Source organism: Vigna unguiculata, chromosome 8 (assembly GCF_037176805.1).
Source record: "Vigna unguiculata cultivar grain cowpea cultivar isolate G323 ecotype 2 chromosome 8, ASM3717680v1, whole genome shotgun sequence".
Lineage (NCBI taxonomy): Eukaryota > Viridiplantae > Streptophyta > Magnoliopsida > Fabales > Fabaceae > Vigna > Vigna unguiculata.
The window spans coordinates 34,946,607-34,964,113 of record NC_140799.1 but is presented as its reverse complement, the minus strand read 5'-3'; the positions used below and the strand labels follow the sequence as shown (position 1 = coordinate 34,964,113).

Genomic DNA, 17,507 nt, shown 5'->3' with positions numbered 1-17,507 from the left:
TAACATGATTTCAAGTAATCGAATATTTTTGTCCTCCTTTGTTGTATATTCCTAACTTGTGCAGAGGTGACACCACAGACACAACGGAATTGGAAAAGAATGTGTTGTTATTCAAAAACCCCACAAAAATAAAGGAATAAGTTGCATCTTTATCAATTCTATACTTTACTTGGAAACTCAGAAATTTCATACTTTCTTATTTACTTATATGTCTATCTTATCCCTTTTCAGTTTTTTTCATTCTCTAAAATTGCAACTCCACACCTTTCGATCAATAATCTGTTTCGCAGCAAGGTTGCTCTTCTTCACATCGTATCTGCACAAATCTTCTCTCCAGGTAAGTTTCTCAATCCAAATCTTCAATTTGGTTAGATTTTAATCTTCTCACTTCTATTTAATATTGATGTGAATGATATTGATATCAAATTACTTTCCAAATCTTCAATTATTTTATATTAATCACCACCACCACCACGCTCTTCCCCTTTTGTTCCCCTTTTTGTCACGTTGTATGTCTTCTGTTTATCCCTCTCATAACCAAAACGTTGTGTCTTCTTGCTCCTATCTTCTTTGAGCCATTGAAAAGCTCAATAAATATATATATATATATATATAATATTGTTTGTTTTATTTAATATTTATAAAATTCATTCATATCAAGATAATTTCTCTCTTATCATAAGTCTACAAAGCCCTTATAAAGTTATATAGAAGCCGATCTTGTTAATCGCGAACCCTTCGTCTATAAAGGATAGGCAATTGAGAGAGAATAGGGTGATATTCCAATTTTGATTGAATATCCGTTCCTGTGCTTGTCTTATTGATGTATACCTAATATATAAGTCAAAGTAGGTAACATAAGGTTCGATGTAATTGAACTCGACCTATAGGTAGTAGACTGATATAGTGCCTGTGCTAAGGAATATGAATATGGTACGAATGGGAAACTAAGGCAGCTAAATACACTAGTACGAAGGAGCAAGCTCTGCCCGTTCTATCTACTAAGTAAAAGAATGATGGGTGCGGTTAAGTTTAAATAGTGTATTATTAGTTAGAGTCAATCAAATAGTCTCACATTTAAATATTTTTACTATTTTTTTATATTTTTATTTATTTATTATTAAAAATTCTTATATTACATAAGATTTTTTTTTTATAAATTTATTAAAAAAATTTGCAAGAATTTTCTTGTTATTTTTTATAAGAATCTTAATTGGCAAGTAATTCCTTCGTAAATAATTATTTCATACAAAACTATAAAATTCGTAAGTATTTCCTACAAAATTTGTTATGAAAAGTGTTTTATACAAAATATTTTACAAAAAAATGACAACAATTTCCTGCAATTTTTTTTTTCATAACAAATTTATAAATATTTCCTACAAAAAAAAAAATCAAAGCAAAATTGACATGAAATATGAGTTTTTTTAGTAGTGATTCTTCTTTTGATATATAAATATTTGACTTTCAATTTCAAATGTTCAATCATATAAACCCTTTATTCAATAGGTAATATAAAAGAACTAATCTTGTTTATTTTATATGATCCTTAATCTTTGTTTCATATGAAAAACTTTTATTTTTTCTAAAACAATTTTGATTATCACTTATAACACTTCAACTACTTTGAGGTATGAAAAGTTTTTTTAGATTTTGAGATACTTTTTCATGTTCTTAATTATACATTTTTTTTTCTTGCAATTTCATCGAATGATGTATCAAATAATTTTTAAGATGGACATTTAATCATTTTTACTTCTTTTTTAATATTCTTATCTTTTATTTATTCTTATTATGTAGAATATTGTTTTGATAAATTTTCATATAATTAATTTTATTTTCTTGAGTGTAATTTTATTGCTACAATTGTATGAAAACATTTTATTTACTATAATATAATAAGTTATTGTCTTTGAATCTCATTTATTACCATCCAATAGGGATTGAAATTCAGATGAAGATATGTGATAAGTTTCGATTATTATTGTTTTTTGTAATTTCGTTCAAGTACTATATTATAAATTTTTAATATGGTATAGAAAAGATTTAACTAGAATATTTAGGAAGGAAGTAAAGAGAATTTAAAATATTTTTTAAATTTGATATATTTTTTTTTTTGTTTTTAAAACATGTTTTTTTTTATTTTATCAACTTTTTTTTATTAATGTTTACAACTTTAATAAATATTTTGGTTCTCAAGAAAATCTTATTTTGTACTTTAATTTGAAATATATATAATTATAATTTCATTCTAAATAATTTATATTAAAAGAACAAGAATCCATCTCTTTGATATTGAATATGTGATAATATCATGTTTTTTTTGCCGTGATTTTTTATTTTTTAATAGAAAATAATTAATTAATATTGAAATAGTAAAAAAGTAGATATGAACATAAGTATAAGTGTATGCCCATATCCATTACCCATTAGGGAGGGTAAGAGATAAAAATATTATATCCTTGATTATAAGTATGGAGATAAATTTGTTTCTTTGAAGATGAGTATGAGATAATGAACCTCATTTCTTCCACTTCATTGTCATCCCTACTAACGATTTAGTGAGTGTTTTAGCCTCACATTGTAGAACTTGGTGATGGTGCTTGAGAAGATGGTAAAGTTACCCCATTTGAGCATGGAAGTCGTATTGTGGAGTAAAACATGAACCTTTTGAGCATGTGAAATTGGGAAGAAGATGATGTCGTGGGTGGATTTGGGGTATTGTGATGCCTCTACAGTAGGTGTTGACAGTGGGAATGGATGACGAGGGTAGGTGGTGGTCGATGTTGTTGAACTTGTGATGGTGGTGGAGAGTGTTATCAAGGTGGGTGGTTGTAAGTATCATCGAAATGGTGGTGGAGTTGTATTGACGAACAAGAAGAGGATGAAGAGACGATTTATCTTAATACATGGTTTAATAAAAGGAACCACATTAAATATTTTTAAATAATACAAAAACTAAATTTGAGGATAAAATAAATTAAAGAATCACGTTCAATTAAACCCTCAAATATTAATAGTAAAATAATTTAAGCAAAGGTTTAATACTAGCCATCAACAAATTTTACAAAGGAATATTGACACAGAAAAAAAGAAAAACTTGAAAGCACAATCGCAGAATATGATCCTAATATTGATTCTAATAATCAATCATAAACTCATAAACAATATCTCATACCCATACTGATAATCATGTTGTAAATAGTAAACGGAAGCATACCTGAATTGGCCATAACCATAATATTAGAGCACTCCTATATGCGCAGTGATCTTCCTCCTGTAGAGCACCTTGATTTCACTTGGTTTTCTCTCTTGATGGGGATAGAGGGAAAGGAACAGGAAAAGTACGTTATGACTCTGTGTGTGCTCTCAGAAGGGGACCACGACCATTTATAAACTGAATTACTTAAGTTTTAGTATTTCTAATTTGGCCCCTCATCAAATTAGAAATTACTAAGTGGTCTCTACACAATATTTATTTTTATGACATATGCTTTTAGCCAAATCTTTAATTTAGTCAGATCAATTTATTATTTATAAATAATGGCCCTAACACATTTAATTATGTGTCATATATATGCATGACCCAAAATTACTAACAATCTCCCATTGGTCACAAATATATATGTCCTTACAACCTTATAAATGTGTTAGACTTTATGAGCTCAAAATTGTTATTATATTACTCGAGCATACTCCAAAAGTCTCGTCCATTGATTATATCAGTATGTAGAACCAAACCAGTTTTTCATTGCATCAATCGGAACTAAAACCAACAGTGATCATTAATCCTGACACAACCAAATGACATGGATTCATCATGAAATGTGTAGCATGAAAAATTATGTGAAGGTGATTTGTATATACATATCTATTTTCAATTGGTCCATACTTTAACTTAATGAGATCGATATAAAAACTTAATATACAAAGTGTAAAATTAAAACACACATATATAAATAACAAAATATGTCTGAAAGTTCAATGTATGCATACAAGAAATTAAACATAAAACATAAAACATATGAAAATGACTATCTCCCACTAAACCTCAGATTCCTCAAACTGTAAAACACCCATGTGAGCAACATGCTCATGAAAGACCTTGGGTGGAATTTTTTTGTTAGAGGATCTGCAATCATGGAGTTTGTCCCTAAATGTTCTATGGAAATCTATCCACTCTGTACTCTTTCTTTAACAACTAGGAACTTAATGTCGATGTGCTTCGACTTAGTCGAGCTCCTATTGTTGTTGGAATACAATACAGCTGATTTATTGTCACAATATAACTTAAGTGGTCTTTCAATGCTTTCCACAATTTTCAGCCCTGTGAAAAAATTTCTCAGCCATATCCCGTGATTAGTTTCCTCATAGCATGCTACAAATTCTGGTGCCATGGTGGATGAAGCTGTAAGGGTTTGCTTGACACTGCGCCAAGAAACCGCACCACCTGCCAATATAAAAATGTAACATGAAGTAGATTTTAAGCTATCTTGACATCATGCAAAATCTGAGTCAAAAAACCCAGTGATCTCCAACTGGTCTGACCTCTTGTATGTGAGCATATAACCTCTTGTTCTCTTTAAATATCTCATGACCCTTTTTGCTGCTTTCAATGGTCCATTCTTGGATTGCTTAAGTATCTGCCTAGAACCCCAACTATGTATGCTATGTCTGGACGCGTACATACTTGGGCATACATCAAACTCCCTACGGCTGATGCATAAGGAATCTTCTGCATTTCCTCAATTTCTAAATTTCCTTTTCGGCACTGATTGAGACTGAACTTGTCTCCCTTAGCAACTGGAGTATCCCCGGATTTATATTCATGCATGCTAAACCTTTTAAGAACTTTATCGATATAGCTCCTTTGTGATAATCCTAGAATACCCCGAGATCGATCTCGATGTATCTGAATTCCTAATACAAAGGAGATGTCACCAAGATCTTTAATTTCAAAATTCTTTGACAAAAATTTCTTAGTTTCGTGCAATATGCCTATATCATTAGTGGCAAGCAGAATGTCATCAACATACAAGATCAGGAAAATAAACTTGCTCCCCTTAAACTTGTGATACACACAATCATCAACAAGATTCATCTCGAAGCCAAATGAGAGAATTACTTGATGAAATTTATGGTACCATTGACGGGATGCTTGTTTTAGTCCATAAATGGATTTAGTCAATTTGCAAACCATATTCTTTGGGTCTCCCGACACAAAATTTTCTGGTTGCATCATATAGATCGTCTCGTCAATGTCACCATTGAGAAACGTCGTTTTGACATCCATTTGATGAAGCTCCAAATCATAATGTGCAACAAGAGCCATAATTGTCCTAAAAGAGTTTTTTTTATGAAACTGGAGAAAAAGTCTCTTTAAAGTCAATCCCTTCTTTTTGAGTAAATCCCTTAGCTACAAGACGAGCCTTATACCTCTCCACATTACCGTTAGAATCTCGTTTGGTCTTAAATAACCATTTACAGCCAATGGGTTTCACACCTTCTGGTAATGGGACAAGTTCCCAAACCTTATTATCTTGCATGGATTTATACTCTTTCCTCATTGCTTCAATCCATTTTTTTGAATTAGGATCCTGTATGGCTTGACGGACGGTGATTGGATCATCTTCCATCACACCATTGTTAGGATCTTCATTTTCTTGGAGAAATACAACATAATCATCTGAAATGGCACTTCTCCTTCCTCTCATCGATCTCCGCAAAGGTGTTGGCTCATGAAGCATAGGTTGTTGAGGATCTTGAGTTTGTTCTTCACGAACAACCAAATCATCTTGAGTATGGGGTTCATCAGCAATGTTTTGTGGAGGTTCCGAACTTACTTCATCAAAAGTAATTATTTGAATCAGTTCTGGAATTATTACCGATTCTTCCTCCAAAACAAATTTCCTAATCTGATTCTTCCCCCTAAACTTAATATCCTCAAAGAATGTAGCAGTCCCTGTCTCAAAAATTGTCTTTAATATGGGATCATAAAATTTATATCCCCTGGATCTCTCAGAATAACCAATAAAGTAACTACTTACTGTTCGGGAGTCCAATTTCTTTTCATTTGGCTTATAAGGCCTTGCCTCAGTTGGACAACCCCACACATGGAAATGGTTTAGACTAGGCTTTCGCCCAATCCAAAGCTCATAAGGTGTTTTAGTAGCTGCTTTAGTTGGTACTCTGTTTAGAATATAAGTTGTCGTCTTTAGTGTCTCTCCCCAAAGTGACTCTGGTAAGGTGGAATGACAAATCATACTCCTTACCATATCCTTAAGAGTCTGGTTTCGTCTCTCACCTACACCATTCATACTGGGTGATCCCGGCATGGTGTACTGTGGGACAATTCCACACTCTTCTAGGTACCTGGCAAAAGGTCCTGGACGTTGTTCACCTGATCCATCATACCTGTCATAGTACTCACCACCACGGTCAGATCTAACAGACTTAATTCTTTTGTTGAGTTGATTTTCAACTTCAACTTTAAAAGATTTGAACACATCCAAAGACTGTGACTTTTCATGAATAAGAAATAAGTATGCATATCTTGAGTAATCGTCTATGAATGATATAAAGTATTGTTGACCATTCCAAGAAGGTGTAGGAAATAGCCCACAAATATCTGTATGAATCAACTCTAAGACGTCTGAAGCTCTATATGCACCTAATCTCTTCGCTGTGGTCTGTTTGCCCTTAATGCATTCAACACAAACATCAAAGTTTGTGAAGTCAATGGACTCTAAGATTCCATTTGACACAAGTCGTTCAACTCTATTTTTAGAGATGTGACCTAAGCGCTTGTGTCATAATGCTCCTGATTAAGTATTGTCAATTTTACGTTTAGTACCATGAGATTCTGTATTGAGGGTTTCATTATAGGTGGTCACAGTATCAAGCAAATATAGATTATCATAAGCCAAAAGTGAACTAGTTCCAACAATATTTGAATTAAAAGACAAACTAAATTCATTGTTTCCAAATGAACAAGAATAACCGGATTTGTCAAAATAAGAAACTGAAATTAAATTCCGTCTAAATGACGACACAACAAAAGTGTCTTTCAAATCCAAATAAAAACCAGTACATAATAATAATCTAAAATGCCCAATAGCCTCCACCTCCACCGATTTGTCATCTCCAACATATATCCATTTTTCAGAATCAATTGGCTTCCGGTAGTTTAGGCAACCCTTCATAGAAACACTGATGTTAGTAGTTGCACCTGAGTCTAACCACCAAGTGTTACTAGGTACTGACGCTAAATTGACCTCAGAACAAACCATAGCAAGACTATGCTTTAGACTTATGTAGTTGAGAACAATTTCCATGTTCCTTTTCCAGTCCTTAAAATTTGTTCCGTTGAGGATCGGAACAGAATTCATATTAGCAGATACAGAAGCAATTGTAGTTGTATATAAAACAAGAGGAATTAACTAATTATGCTCACATAATAAAATAAATCATTATAAAAATATTCAAATAATGGTTTAACCCATCCCAAAAACACCCAATGCACCATTAATATCAAGTCTTTGGACAGTAATATCAACTGCTAAAGGTATATGGTTGTAATGATCAAACATTGATAATAAAGCACGTCCAACATCAAACTAATCTTTGGATTAATTTATCATCGACAAAGCAAATCCTTATAATTATCACATGTTTATCATCACAAGTGTATATGCAATCCGGCCAAATATTAATCTTCATTTGGGCCGATCAATACTCGCATGAACGTACATAAACACCAACATTTAACATTTTTTCATGAACTATCTACTCAAGAGAGGTCACTTTGGTGACTTCTTGATTCAATTAATTCATTTAAAATATTAAACAAAACCAAAATTTGATTATATATTTATTCCAAAACCAAATATATTTATTTTATATATTAAACAACCAAAAATATATATAAAATAAATAAAATTATTTATATTCTAAAATATAAATCCTTATGTTCAAATGTCTTGAACCCAAAATTCAAAATTAATTAAAATAATTTACTTCAATTAGGGTTTTAAGAAACCCTAAGATTCTCAATTTGGGGTTTTTATTTATTTCAAAACCAAATATATTTATTTTATATATTAAACAACCAAAAAAAATATATAAAATAAATAAATAAAATTATTTATATTCTAAAATATAAATCCTTATGTTCAAATGTCTTGAACCCAAAATTCAAAATTAATTAAAATAATTTACTTCAATTAGGGTTTTAAGAAACCCTAAGATTCTCAATTTGGGGTTTTTATTTATTTCAAAACCAAATATATTTATTTTATATATTAAACAACCAAAAAAAATATATAAAATAAATAAATAAAATTATTTATATTCTAAAATATAAATCCTTATGTTCAAATGTCTTGAACCCAAAATTCAAAATTAATTAAAATAATTTACTTCAATTAGGGTTTTAATAAATCCTAGGATTCTCAATTTGGGGTTTTACTCCCAAAAACAAAATTGGGATTAAGGGTTTCAGAATTAGGGATTTAGGGTTCTGAATAGAAATTAATTAAATTAACCAAATACAAACATGAATATGGGTGGCTCTGATACCACATGTAAGCACAAACGCAGAATATGATCCTAATATTGATTCTAATAATCAATCATAAACTCATAAACAATATCTCATACCCATACTATACCCATACTGATAATCATGTTGTAAATAGTAAATGGAAGCGTACCTGAATTGGCTATAACAATAATATTAGAGCACTCGTATATGCGAAGTGATCTTCCTCCTGTAGAGCACATTGATTTCCCTTTGATTTTCTCTCTTGATGTGGATAGAGGGAAAGGAACAGGAAAAGTATGTTATGACTCTGTGTGTGCTCTCAGAAGGGGACCACGACCATTTATAAACTGAATTATTTAAATTTTAGTATTTCTAATTTGGTCCCTCATCAAATTAGAAATTACTAAGTGGTCTCTACACACTAATTATTTTCATGACATATGTCTTTAGCCAAATCTTTAATTTAGTCATATCACTTTATTATTTGGCTTTATAAATAATGGCCCTAACACATTTAATTATGTGTCATATATATACATGACCCAAAATTACTAACAAAACTTTATTGAGAGGCTTTAGACAATGTAATTAAGAAAAAAACAAAGGCTTATTAAAAGGTCTACGGACACATAAAAGCTTTATATTCACTAATTTTTTACAAAATTGTGCAATAAAAACAACATCTTTTCTTTTACCATTTTTATTTTTTACTTAGTAATATATTTATATGTCATACCTTTCCTAAAATTTGCAGCAACATGAAAAATACGACTCAATTGATTGTTGCATTTGAAACAATTTAATTACGCTTAAATATCTATTTTGGACTTTTATTAATTTTCAATACGTGAAAAAGATTAAGTATGAGAAAAAACTAAAAATTAACACTTTTTAACGTGAAAAAGATTACGAAACAATTGAACGATGGTGAGCTTAGGTGATATATCCAGAAAATCCTACCCATTCCCTTTACGTATAACCTTTATAACCTTTACAACTAAAGTAGCTTTGTGGAACTCGATGGATCCATTAAATTTGTATAACCTTTTATATCTAGCGACATGGTAGTTTTGTGAGGTGATAACTTTGTAAGATTGTAAATGTGATTCATTTGAAAAGGGCAATTTGGATAATTTTAATCCAAGATTATGTCATGAAGCCTTAACATAATGTAGGAAGTGAGTTCGGTGGTGGAAAATTAAGGCATGATAAAATGATGATGAGATGGAAAGAGGTGACAATAAAAAAAATAAAGTAGAAAAATACTAATGAAAGGATGATAACAATTGATGTAAAAAAGATTATAATAATCTTGAAGTTAAGAGAAAGGTTGTGAAATATGTGTTTATCGATATAAGTTTAGAAAGAGGGGCAGCATTAAGGTGGGAGGAGGGAGAGGTGAAGCATTGGAAGGAAGTTTAGTATCATACAATAATAGAAGAGGAGAAAATGAGAAGAAAGTATAGTGATGTCATTATTTACAAATGGTTATGGAAAATTATTCATAAAAAAATATGTTTCTTGGTGAGTGAGATTAGGGTTGGCAAAGTAGGTTGTGCTCGAGAGGTCTGTCTGTCTGTTAACCCGACTTAATTGAGTTAGACAAAATTAAACTTTTGAACCCCAGCCTAAATTAACTTAGTTTGCCAAGTCTACCAACCCTTTAGGCTACACACAAGATGAGACAATCCTTTTGTGTTGGTTTGAAGCTAAAAAAAAGACAAAGGGATAATCTCTAGGAATGGCAATGCGGGCTGGCCTGACCCGTTTAGGTCCGGCCCGCATAAGGCCCACACATCGCGGGCTGGCCCACCCCACCCCGCACTTGGCCTGGGTTATTTTTTTATTTTTTATTTAATTTTTTTTTAATTTTTATGATAAAAATTTCAATGTTTAAAAATTGAGAAACTTTAAGAAGTTCACAAAATTAAGTAAAGAGTTTGGGGAGTTGGATGATAAATTGATAATTCAACATTTTCATCATATTCATATTCATACTATGATATACACAATGTATTCTTTAAATTTTAGCACATTAAAAAATACATAATATTTGTCTTTTCCAGTTATCTCCGTTAGTGCAAGTTTTTTTTTATGCGAGCTTGTGGGCCGGTCGTGTGGTGCGGACCGCGTGACAACCCGCACAGGTTACGGACTGCGTGCCAGCCCACACAGGCTGCGGGTTGGACCACTGCGGGTTATTTACCCTGGCCCGTCCCACGTTTTCTTCGCAGGCCTACGGGCCGACCCGAGGGCCAGACCCTAATTGACATCCCTAATAATCTCATAGGTTTGAAGCTAAAAAAAGTAACATTCAAATTCAACAAAATTACACATTCCACCTAAATGAATTAAAACTCAACCCCAACAATAAAATTGAGATTTCTCATAATTAACTTACACTTAATATATATATATATATATATATATATATATATATATATATATATATATATATATATATATATATATATATATATATATATATAATCAGCCAAAATGCTTACCAGAAAATGGACTAACGGAGATAACGAATTTCTTATCTTAATGAACATGTGAAACCTTAGTAGAAACTAGAAATAGAAAAGAGAGAAAAAGTTTAGAGTGAACGACAATTCCAAATAAAAAGATCTTAGTAGAAAAAAGTAATCATATGTAACTTCAAAATCTTAAAAAGTATAGAGAGACTTTAGAGAATGGAGTTTTAAAAATTGAATTTTAGAAATGAATAAATAATTAAAATTTATATTTATATTCTTAAACATAACTTAAAATTTCAAGATTATATTTAAAATCACCCCACTTACCTGTGCATAATATATATATATATATATATATATATATATATATATATATATATATATATATATATTATTTGTTTAGTTTTAAATTGTATTAATTATTTCATATTTAAATTTATGTTTAAAATTATTTTTATCCTATAATACATTACCAGATAAATATTTGGTCTTTAATTAAAACCTTCTAGAACTTTTTTGACTCTAAAAGTTTTCATTGATTTTTTTTCCTCAAAAATATTATCTAAATCATTACTGTTGAAATATAATATATGTTTTCGAGGCAAATAAAAATTCATGATTTATTAGGGAGAGAAATTTAAGTTTAAAATTTAAATTAATTTACTTTAATTATTAGCCTCAACATTATGTTATATTTAATTTCAAGTTAAATCCTTTTCTATGATAACTTGAGAAAAATCTTGAATCGTTATACTATTGTCTTCATATTTAAGTCATATATCATAAAATCATATAATTTTTTTTTCTCTCAATACATTTCAAAGGTGAGAATTCTAATTTCTTTGGAAAAATGAAGACAAGCAATTACAGTAATGAAATATGAAAATAATAAATACGTCATTATATACGTATTTTTATATATGTTTTACTTACTTTTTTTAAAGGTCAAAATGTACATGATAGTTTTTTTATTGATTTTTTAGCATGTTTGTGCAAGTCTTTAGATATTAAGACATGATTATTAATTTATATTTTACCATAAATACTAATTACATGTACAAATGATATATATATATATATATATATATATATATATATATAAAAGACAGACATTTCAGTGTGCACATCGCTAATACTAGTCTTTGTTAAATAAAATTAAGATATTCAATTTGCAAGTTTAATTGTATAATCTCTTACTACATTACATGAGATAATATTATTTGTAGTTAACTCAGAGTGATTATCTAATTCATGTTTAGGAACCGTGTCAATTCAAATGGAGGACTTTTTTCTTTGCATCGCAACAAAAATCGCAGAATATGCAGTGTTTCCAATTTTAGATCATGCTCAATACTTATGTTGTTTCAACAAGTTTGCTTTGAAACTTCCAATTGCCAAAGAACAATTGGAATTGACTCGAGATAGTGTGAAGGAGCGAATTAAAGAAGCCATCAATAAGACTGAAAAAGTTGAACCAAGTGTTGAGAAGTGGGTGAAAGATGTTGAGAAAGTCTTAGAAGAAGTGAAAATGCTGGAAGAAAGAATATCGAGTGTGAGCAAGAGCTATTTCAGAAGGCAATGTAAATATTCTCTTGTAAAAGAAATAGAAACAAAAACAACTGAAATGATTCAACTCGTTTGTAATAGCAAGTTTGAACCATTTTCGAAGATTACTGAACTTCCAGGCATGAAGTACTATTCTTCTGATGATTTCTTTATGTTCAACTCTACAGAAGCATCTTACAACAAGCTTCTTGAAGAATTAAAGAACAAAAGTGTTTTCATGATCGGATTAGTTGGATTAGGTGGTTCAGGTAAAACTACTTTGGCAAAAGAAGTGGGTAAAAAAGTTGAAGAGATGAGAATCTTTGAGAAGGTTGTCTTTGCAACAGTGTCTCAACCTCTAAATATCAGAAGCATCCAAGATCAGATTGTTGATCAATTGGGATTCAAGTTAATGGAAGAATCAGATATAGGTAGAGCCCAGAGACTATCAGAGAGATTAAGAAAAGGTACAACTCTTGTAATCTTGGATGATGTATGGGAAAAAATAAACTTCCAAGCTTTAGGTATTCCACTTGATGAAAGTGGAAAGGGTTGTTGCGTATTCATAACAACTCGGAGTAAAGAAGTATGCACTTATATGCAATGTCAATGTACAATTGAACTTGATCTCTTGAGTGACGAGGAAGCTTGGACCTTGTTCACACATTATTCAAACATAAGTGACGACTCCTCAGAAGCTTTGAAAGGTGTTGCAAGAAAAATTGTTAATGAATGTAAGGGGTTGCCCATTGCAATTGTGACAGTGGGAAGCACCCTAAAGGAGAAAAGTATTGAAGATTTTGAGTTAGCATTGTCAAGGCTAGAAAATTCTAAGCCACTAGATATTCCACAAGGCTTAAGAAGTCCTTATGTTTGTCTTGAATTAAGTTACACTAATTTGACAAACCAATTATCTCAATCCTTATTATTATTGTGTTCTATGTTTCCAGAGGATTGTGAAATAGATTTGGAAGATTTATTTCGATTTGGAAGAGGATTTGGCACAATTGGGACATTTGGAACAATGGAGAACGCAAGGAGAGAGATGCATGTAGCTATAAAGTTGCTCATGAATTGTTGTTTGTTAATGCATGGAAAAGAAAAACAAAGGGTAAAACTGCATGATTTGGTTCGTGATGTAGCCTTGTGGATTGCGTCTAAAAGTGGTCAAGCAATTTTCACACGTACTGAAGTGGATCCAAAGGAGTTGGCAGATGATGACGTCATGAAAGATATGAAAGCAATAGCCATATGGGGTTTGAATAGTTATCATCTACTCAATTATAAATTAAATTATCCAATACTTGAAATTCTCTTGCTTTCTTTTGAAGTGAGTGGTGTAAAAGTATCAGATGGGTGTCTTCAAAGCTTGGCAAAGCTTAAAACCTTGGCAATCATAAACGAATGGAATGAAGGTGCCTTGCCTTTGCAAGAGTCATTGAATTCATTAAAAAATATTCGAACGCTATGCTTGAGGGGTCATGATTTAGGTGACATATCTTTTGTGGAACGACTGCAAGCACTTGAGATTCTTGACTTGCGTGGCTCTTATTTTGATGATTTGCCTGTTGGGATCGTAGAATTAAAGAAGTTGAAGCTTTTGGATTTGTACAAATGTGTGATTAAGAAAAATAAAAATTTTGAAGCTTATGAAGTTGTAAAGAAATGTTTGCAGCTGGAGGAATTGTATTTATGCTTAATCGAATATGAAAAGGCCTTTCCACATGATGTCTCTTTCCCCAGATTACAGAGGTATGTTATAATGAGCGGTTATCTTTTTTCTCATAAACATTACTTATGTCGTGGTGATCTTATGGTTATGAAAAAATACGCACAATCTAGAAGTTTATTAATAGATGAGTTTAATGTTGGCGCTCAGAGTTTTATATCATCACCAATAAAGGATCTCTTTATAAGAGCAGAGTACCTTAATTTGAGAAACCTTAAGGGAGATTATAAAAATATAATCCCATCTATGGATCCACAAGGCATGAATCAGTTGGTTGCTCTATCACTCAAATATTGTTCAAAGATAGAATGTCTGATTGATAGCACTATCAATAGCAACACCAGTTTTGGTTTGCTTCAAACTGAAGTTGTGTTCTCCACCATTGTTTACTTGAGTTTGGTAGACTTAGATAATCTTCGAGAGGTGTTTTGTGATCCCTCTTCTCGATGTTCTCTGAAAAATTTACAAGAGCTCGAGATAGAAAGATGTTACAAATTGATCAGCGTATCATTTCCTATGAGCTCAAAGCTATGCAATCTGAAGGTCCTTACAATATCAGAATGCCCAATGCTATCTTCTCTCTTCACGCCATCCGTTGTCCAAACTCTAGAGCTGTTAGAGGTTCTAAGAATATATAGATGCAAATCATTGAGACACATAATAGAAGAAGAGAATGACGTTCTTTCAAGCACTCAAAGTCATTCTTCTTTGACGCTCCAGAAATTAAGGACTCTTCAAATTTCTTCATGTGACAATTTGGAGTATATATTCTCTGTGTTTTTAGTGGAAGGGCTAGTAAGTTTGGAAAGTGTGGAGATTTCATGCAATGAGAAGTTGAAGTATGTATTTGGCAATGAAAAGGAGCATAATCTTGCAGGGTACCCAAGTTTCCAACAGACTAATAGTGAAAGAAATTTGCCTAATTTGAAATCTATGGAGTTGAGGAGTTTACCAAATTTAATTGACTTTTGGCCTGAATATTGTCGTGCACATCTCCCAAGTCTTAATGGTTTATATTTCAAGGGATGTCCAAAATTATCTAATTCTTCCATACATAAGGTGATGACTGTTTCAGATATCCAGCAACACAAAACTCCAACGGTAATATATTAATTATTATTTCATTAAATTGATTAAAAATAGTAAGTTTTAAACATGAAGTAACATTTTTAATATATGTGATTAGAAATCAGTATAGTTTCTCAGGTAATATTTAAATGTACTAAGAATAACAATCGTATCGAGTAGTTTTCTTCATCATTACTTTTACCCGATAATTATCAAGATTATATTTATATTCTAAGTTTGAGTTGAAAAATATATTTATAAATTAATCATAATCATGTGAAATGGAATAAACAAGTATTTATCTATTTAATCAATTATATTTGTATGACTTATATCGTGGAATAAAAGTGTAGCGTATTAACAATGAATTGCGTTGTGTATACACAGGAGAATGATATCCTATGGTTGATTAGCAACACATTGAAGCAATTGGACGATGATCCATTGTCTCACCCACAACTCAAAGTTTTCCTCAAATTTAGAATCCTATGGTTGAGTGATCTTAAGATAAAAGGTATCTTCGAATTCCAAATGGGAGAAGAAGGGGGCACTGCACAACTGCTTCCCCTAAACTTGGATATGGCTTGGCTACAATTGTTGAATCTACCTGAGCTCAATTTCATATGGAAAGGCCCCACAGCTTTTCTAAGCTTCCAAAACCTTCGTGATATTGATGTGGTAAGCTGTCCAAAATTGAAAACCATCTTCTCCACCGCCGTTGTTACAAGTTTACCAATGTTGGAGCATTTGAGAATATATAATTGTGATGAATTGGAACAAATATTTGATTTAGGTGATGCGCAACAACTCAAAACCCTATCTTCTTCCCAACAACTCTGCTTCCCAAAACTCTCTTCCATTCGAGTTACAAACTGCAATATGTTGAAATATCTTTTTTATAATATCCCAGCCAGTCATTTTACCAGTGTGATACAACTGGAAATAAGTAATTGTTCTCAGTTACACAAGGCTTTTGGTTTTGAACACGAAGCTGATGATGATGGTTGGGAAGAGATGGGTAAGGATGGAAAACAACTACTATTACACAACTTGAAATTTATAACACTCACAGATCTGCCAAACTTCCAAGAGATTCACCACGGATTTAAGTTAAAAGAAGTTGTTCAACATATCATAAGGGAATGTCCCGTGTATTCTCCAAGTTTATATCTACATCCAGGTAAAATTCACATGGCATTTTTCTAAACACAATTACAATGTCCTTGGATTATGATGTTGTTAAATGAAATATTATTTTATTAACAAGTTTTTGGTTAAACTTTGCTCCATCATGAAATCTTGTCACCAGGCACAAAGGGTGGTATTAATTAAATATATTTTTTGTTTATCAGATATGTAAATAGATGCTACAATTAAGCACGAAAAAACAAATCAAATTGGCTACATACAAGCTGGTCTTGATTTTAAAAAGGAAGTAATAGTTATATGGAAAATGTATCACTCAACTCATCTCCATGCGCTGTAATAAATTGGTCAGGTGACATTTTCTTTGCTGCTTACATCTGTCTTGTTAAATTATGCAAATTTCATCATATTTTAAATTAATACAAGATATTTTTTTTAAATGAAGAAAACCACTTTATGTTCTTCCTTATATAGTGTTCTACTTCTTTATGTCTGCTCACTGTAAGACTTAGACTCATACTTAGATTTTATTTGAATCTTTCAAGCCCCTGTACAAAACATTATCAGAACTTCACCTTCCTATCAAAAGAAGAGTAGAAAGAGGTGTAACAGTCTTGCACCAGATAAACATGAACATGCTGTGCTTGTTTGTTTAAATAATATGATGACTTTTCTGTCATCTTGCTGTATTTTTCAAATCTCTAAAACTGCAAATGTAATGAAATTCTTTATTTTCAGGTGACACTTGAGACCATATGTTGATTCATTCTACAGTGTGATGTGTTGCCGATAAAGTTAAACGGGGTGCTAAATTCTCCACTACTCTACCCTACTTTTCTACCTTACTTTCATATTTTATTTTCCTGTATGACTCATTATTTTATAAATTCATCGGGATTGTTACTCTTACATAATCCATTCTAAGTACAAGTTTTTAATATAACTTTGTTTCTTCTAGCTACCTCTGTTTTTTTGCCATCTGTTAGTCCTTGCATTA

General features: G+C 31.4%; 1 protein-coding gene across 4 annotated transcripts; it reads left to right on the top strand.

The window, feature by feature from the left end:
- The first annotated feature begins 219 nt into the window (after positions 1–219).
- LOC114194154 (disease resistance protein At4g27190-like) lies at positions 220–17,467 on the top strand. Of its 4 annotated transcripts, none has more exons than XR_014984292.1 (5): positions 220–337; positions 12,282–15,397; positions 15,752–16,544; positions 16,717–16,857; positions 17,249–17,467. XR_014984292.1 is itself a non-coding variant. In XM_028084243.2 (4 exons), exons 2-4 carry the CDS (start codon positions 12,299–12,301, stop codon positions 17,257–17,259), a joined length of 3,903 nt encoding a protein of 1,300 aa, XP_027940044.2. In that variant the 5' UTR covers positions 220–337; positions 12,282–12,298; the 3' UTR covers positions 17,260–17,467. The 4 variants fall into 4 exon arrangements, 2 of the variants coding, with proteins under 2 accessions (XP_027940044.2, XP_085522161.1); XR_003606347.2 differs by having other exon boundaries at positions 16,717–16,862; XM_028084243.2 differs by lacking the exon at positions 16,717–16,857.
- The last annotated feature ends 40 nt before the right edge of the window (positions 17,468–17,507 follow it).

Excerpts from the sequence above, each read along its gene's own strand:
- LOC114194154 (XM_028084243.2), top strand. The coding sequence starts at position 12,299 with ATGGAGGACTTTTTTCTTTGCATCGCAACAAAAATCGCAGAATATGCA. Across the intron at positions 15,398-15,751 it reads AGCAACACAAAACTCCAACG|GAGAATGATATCCTATGGTT; the intron begins GTAATATATTAA and ends GTGTATACACAG.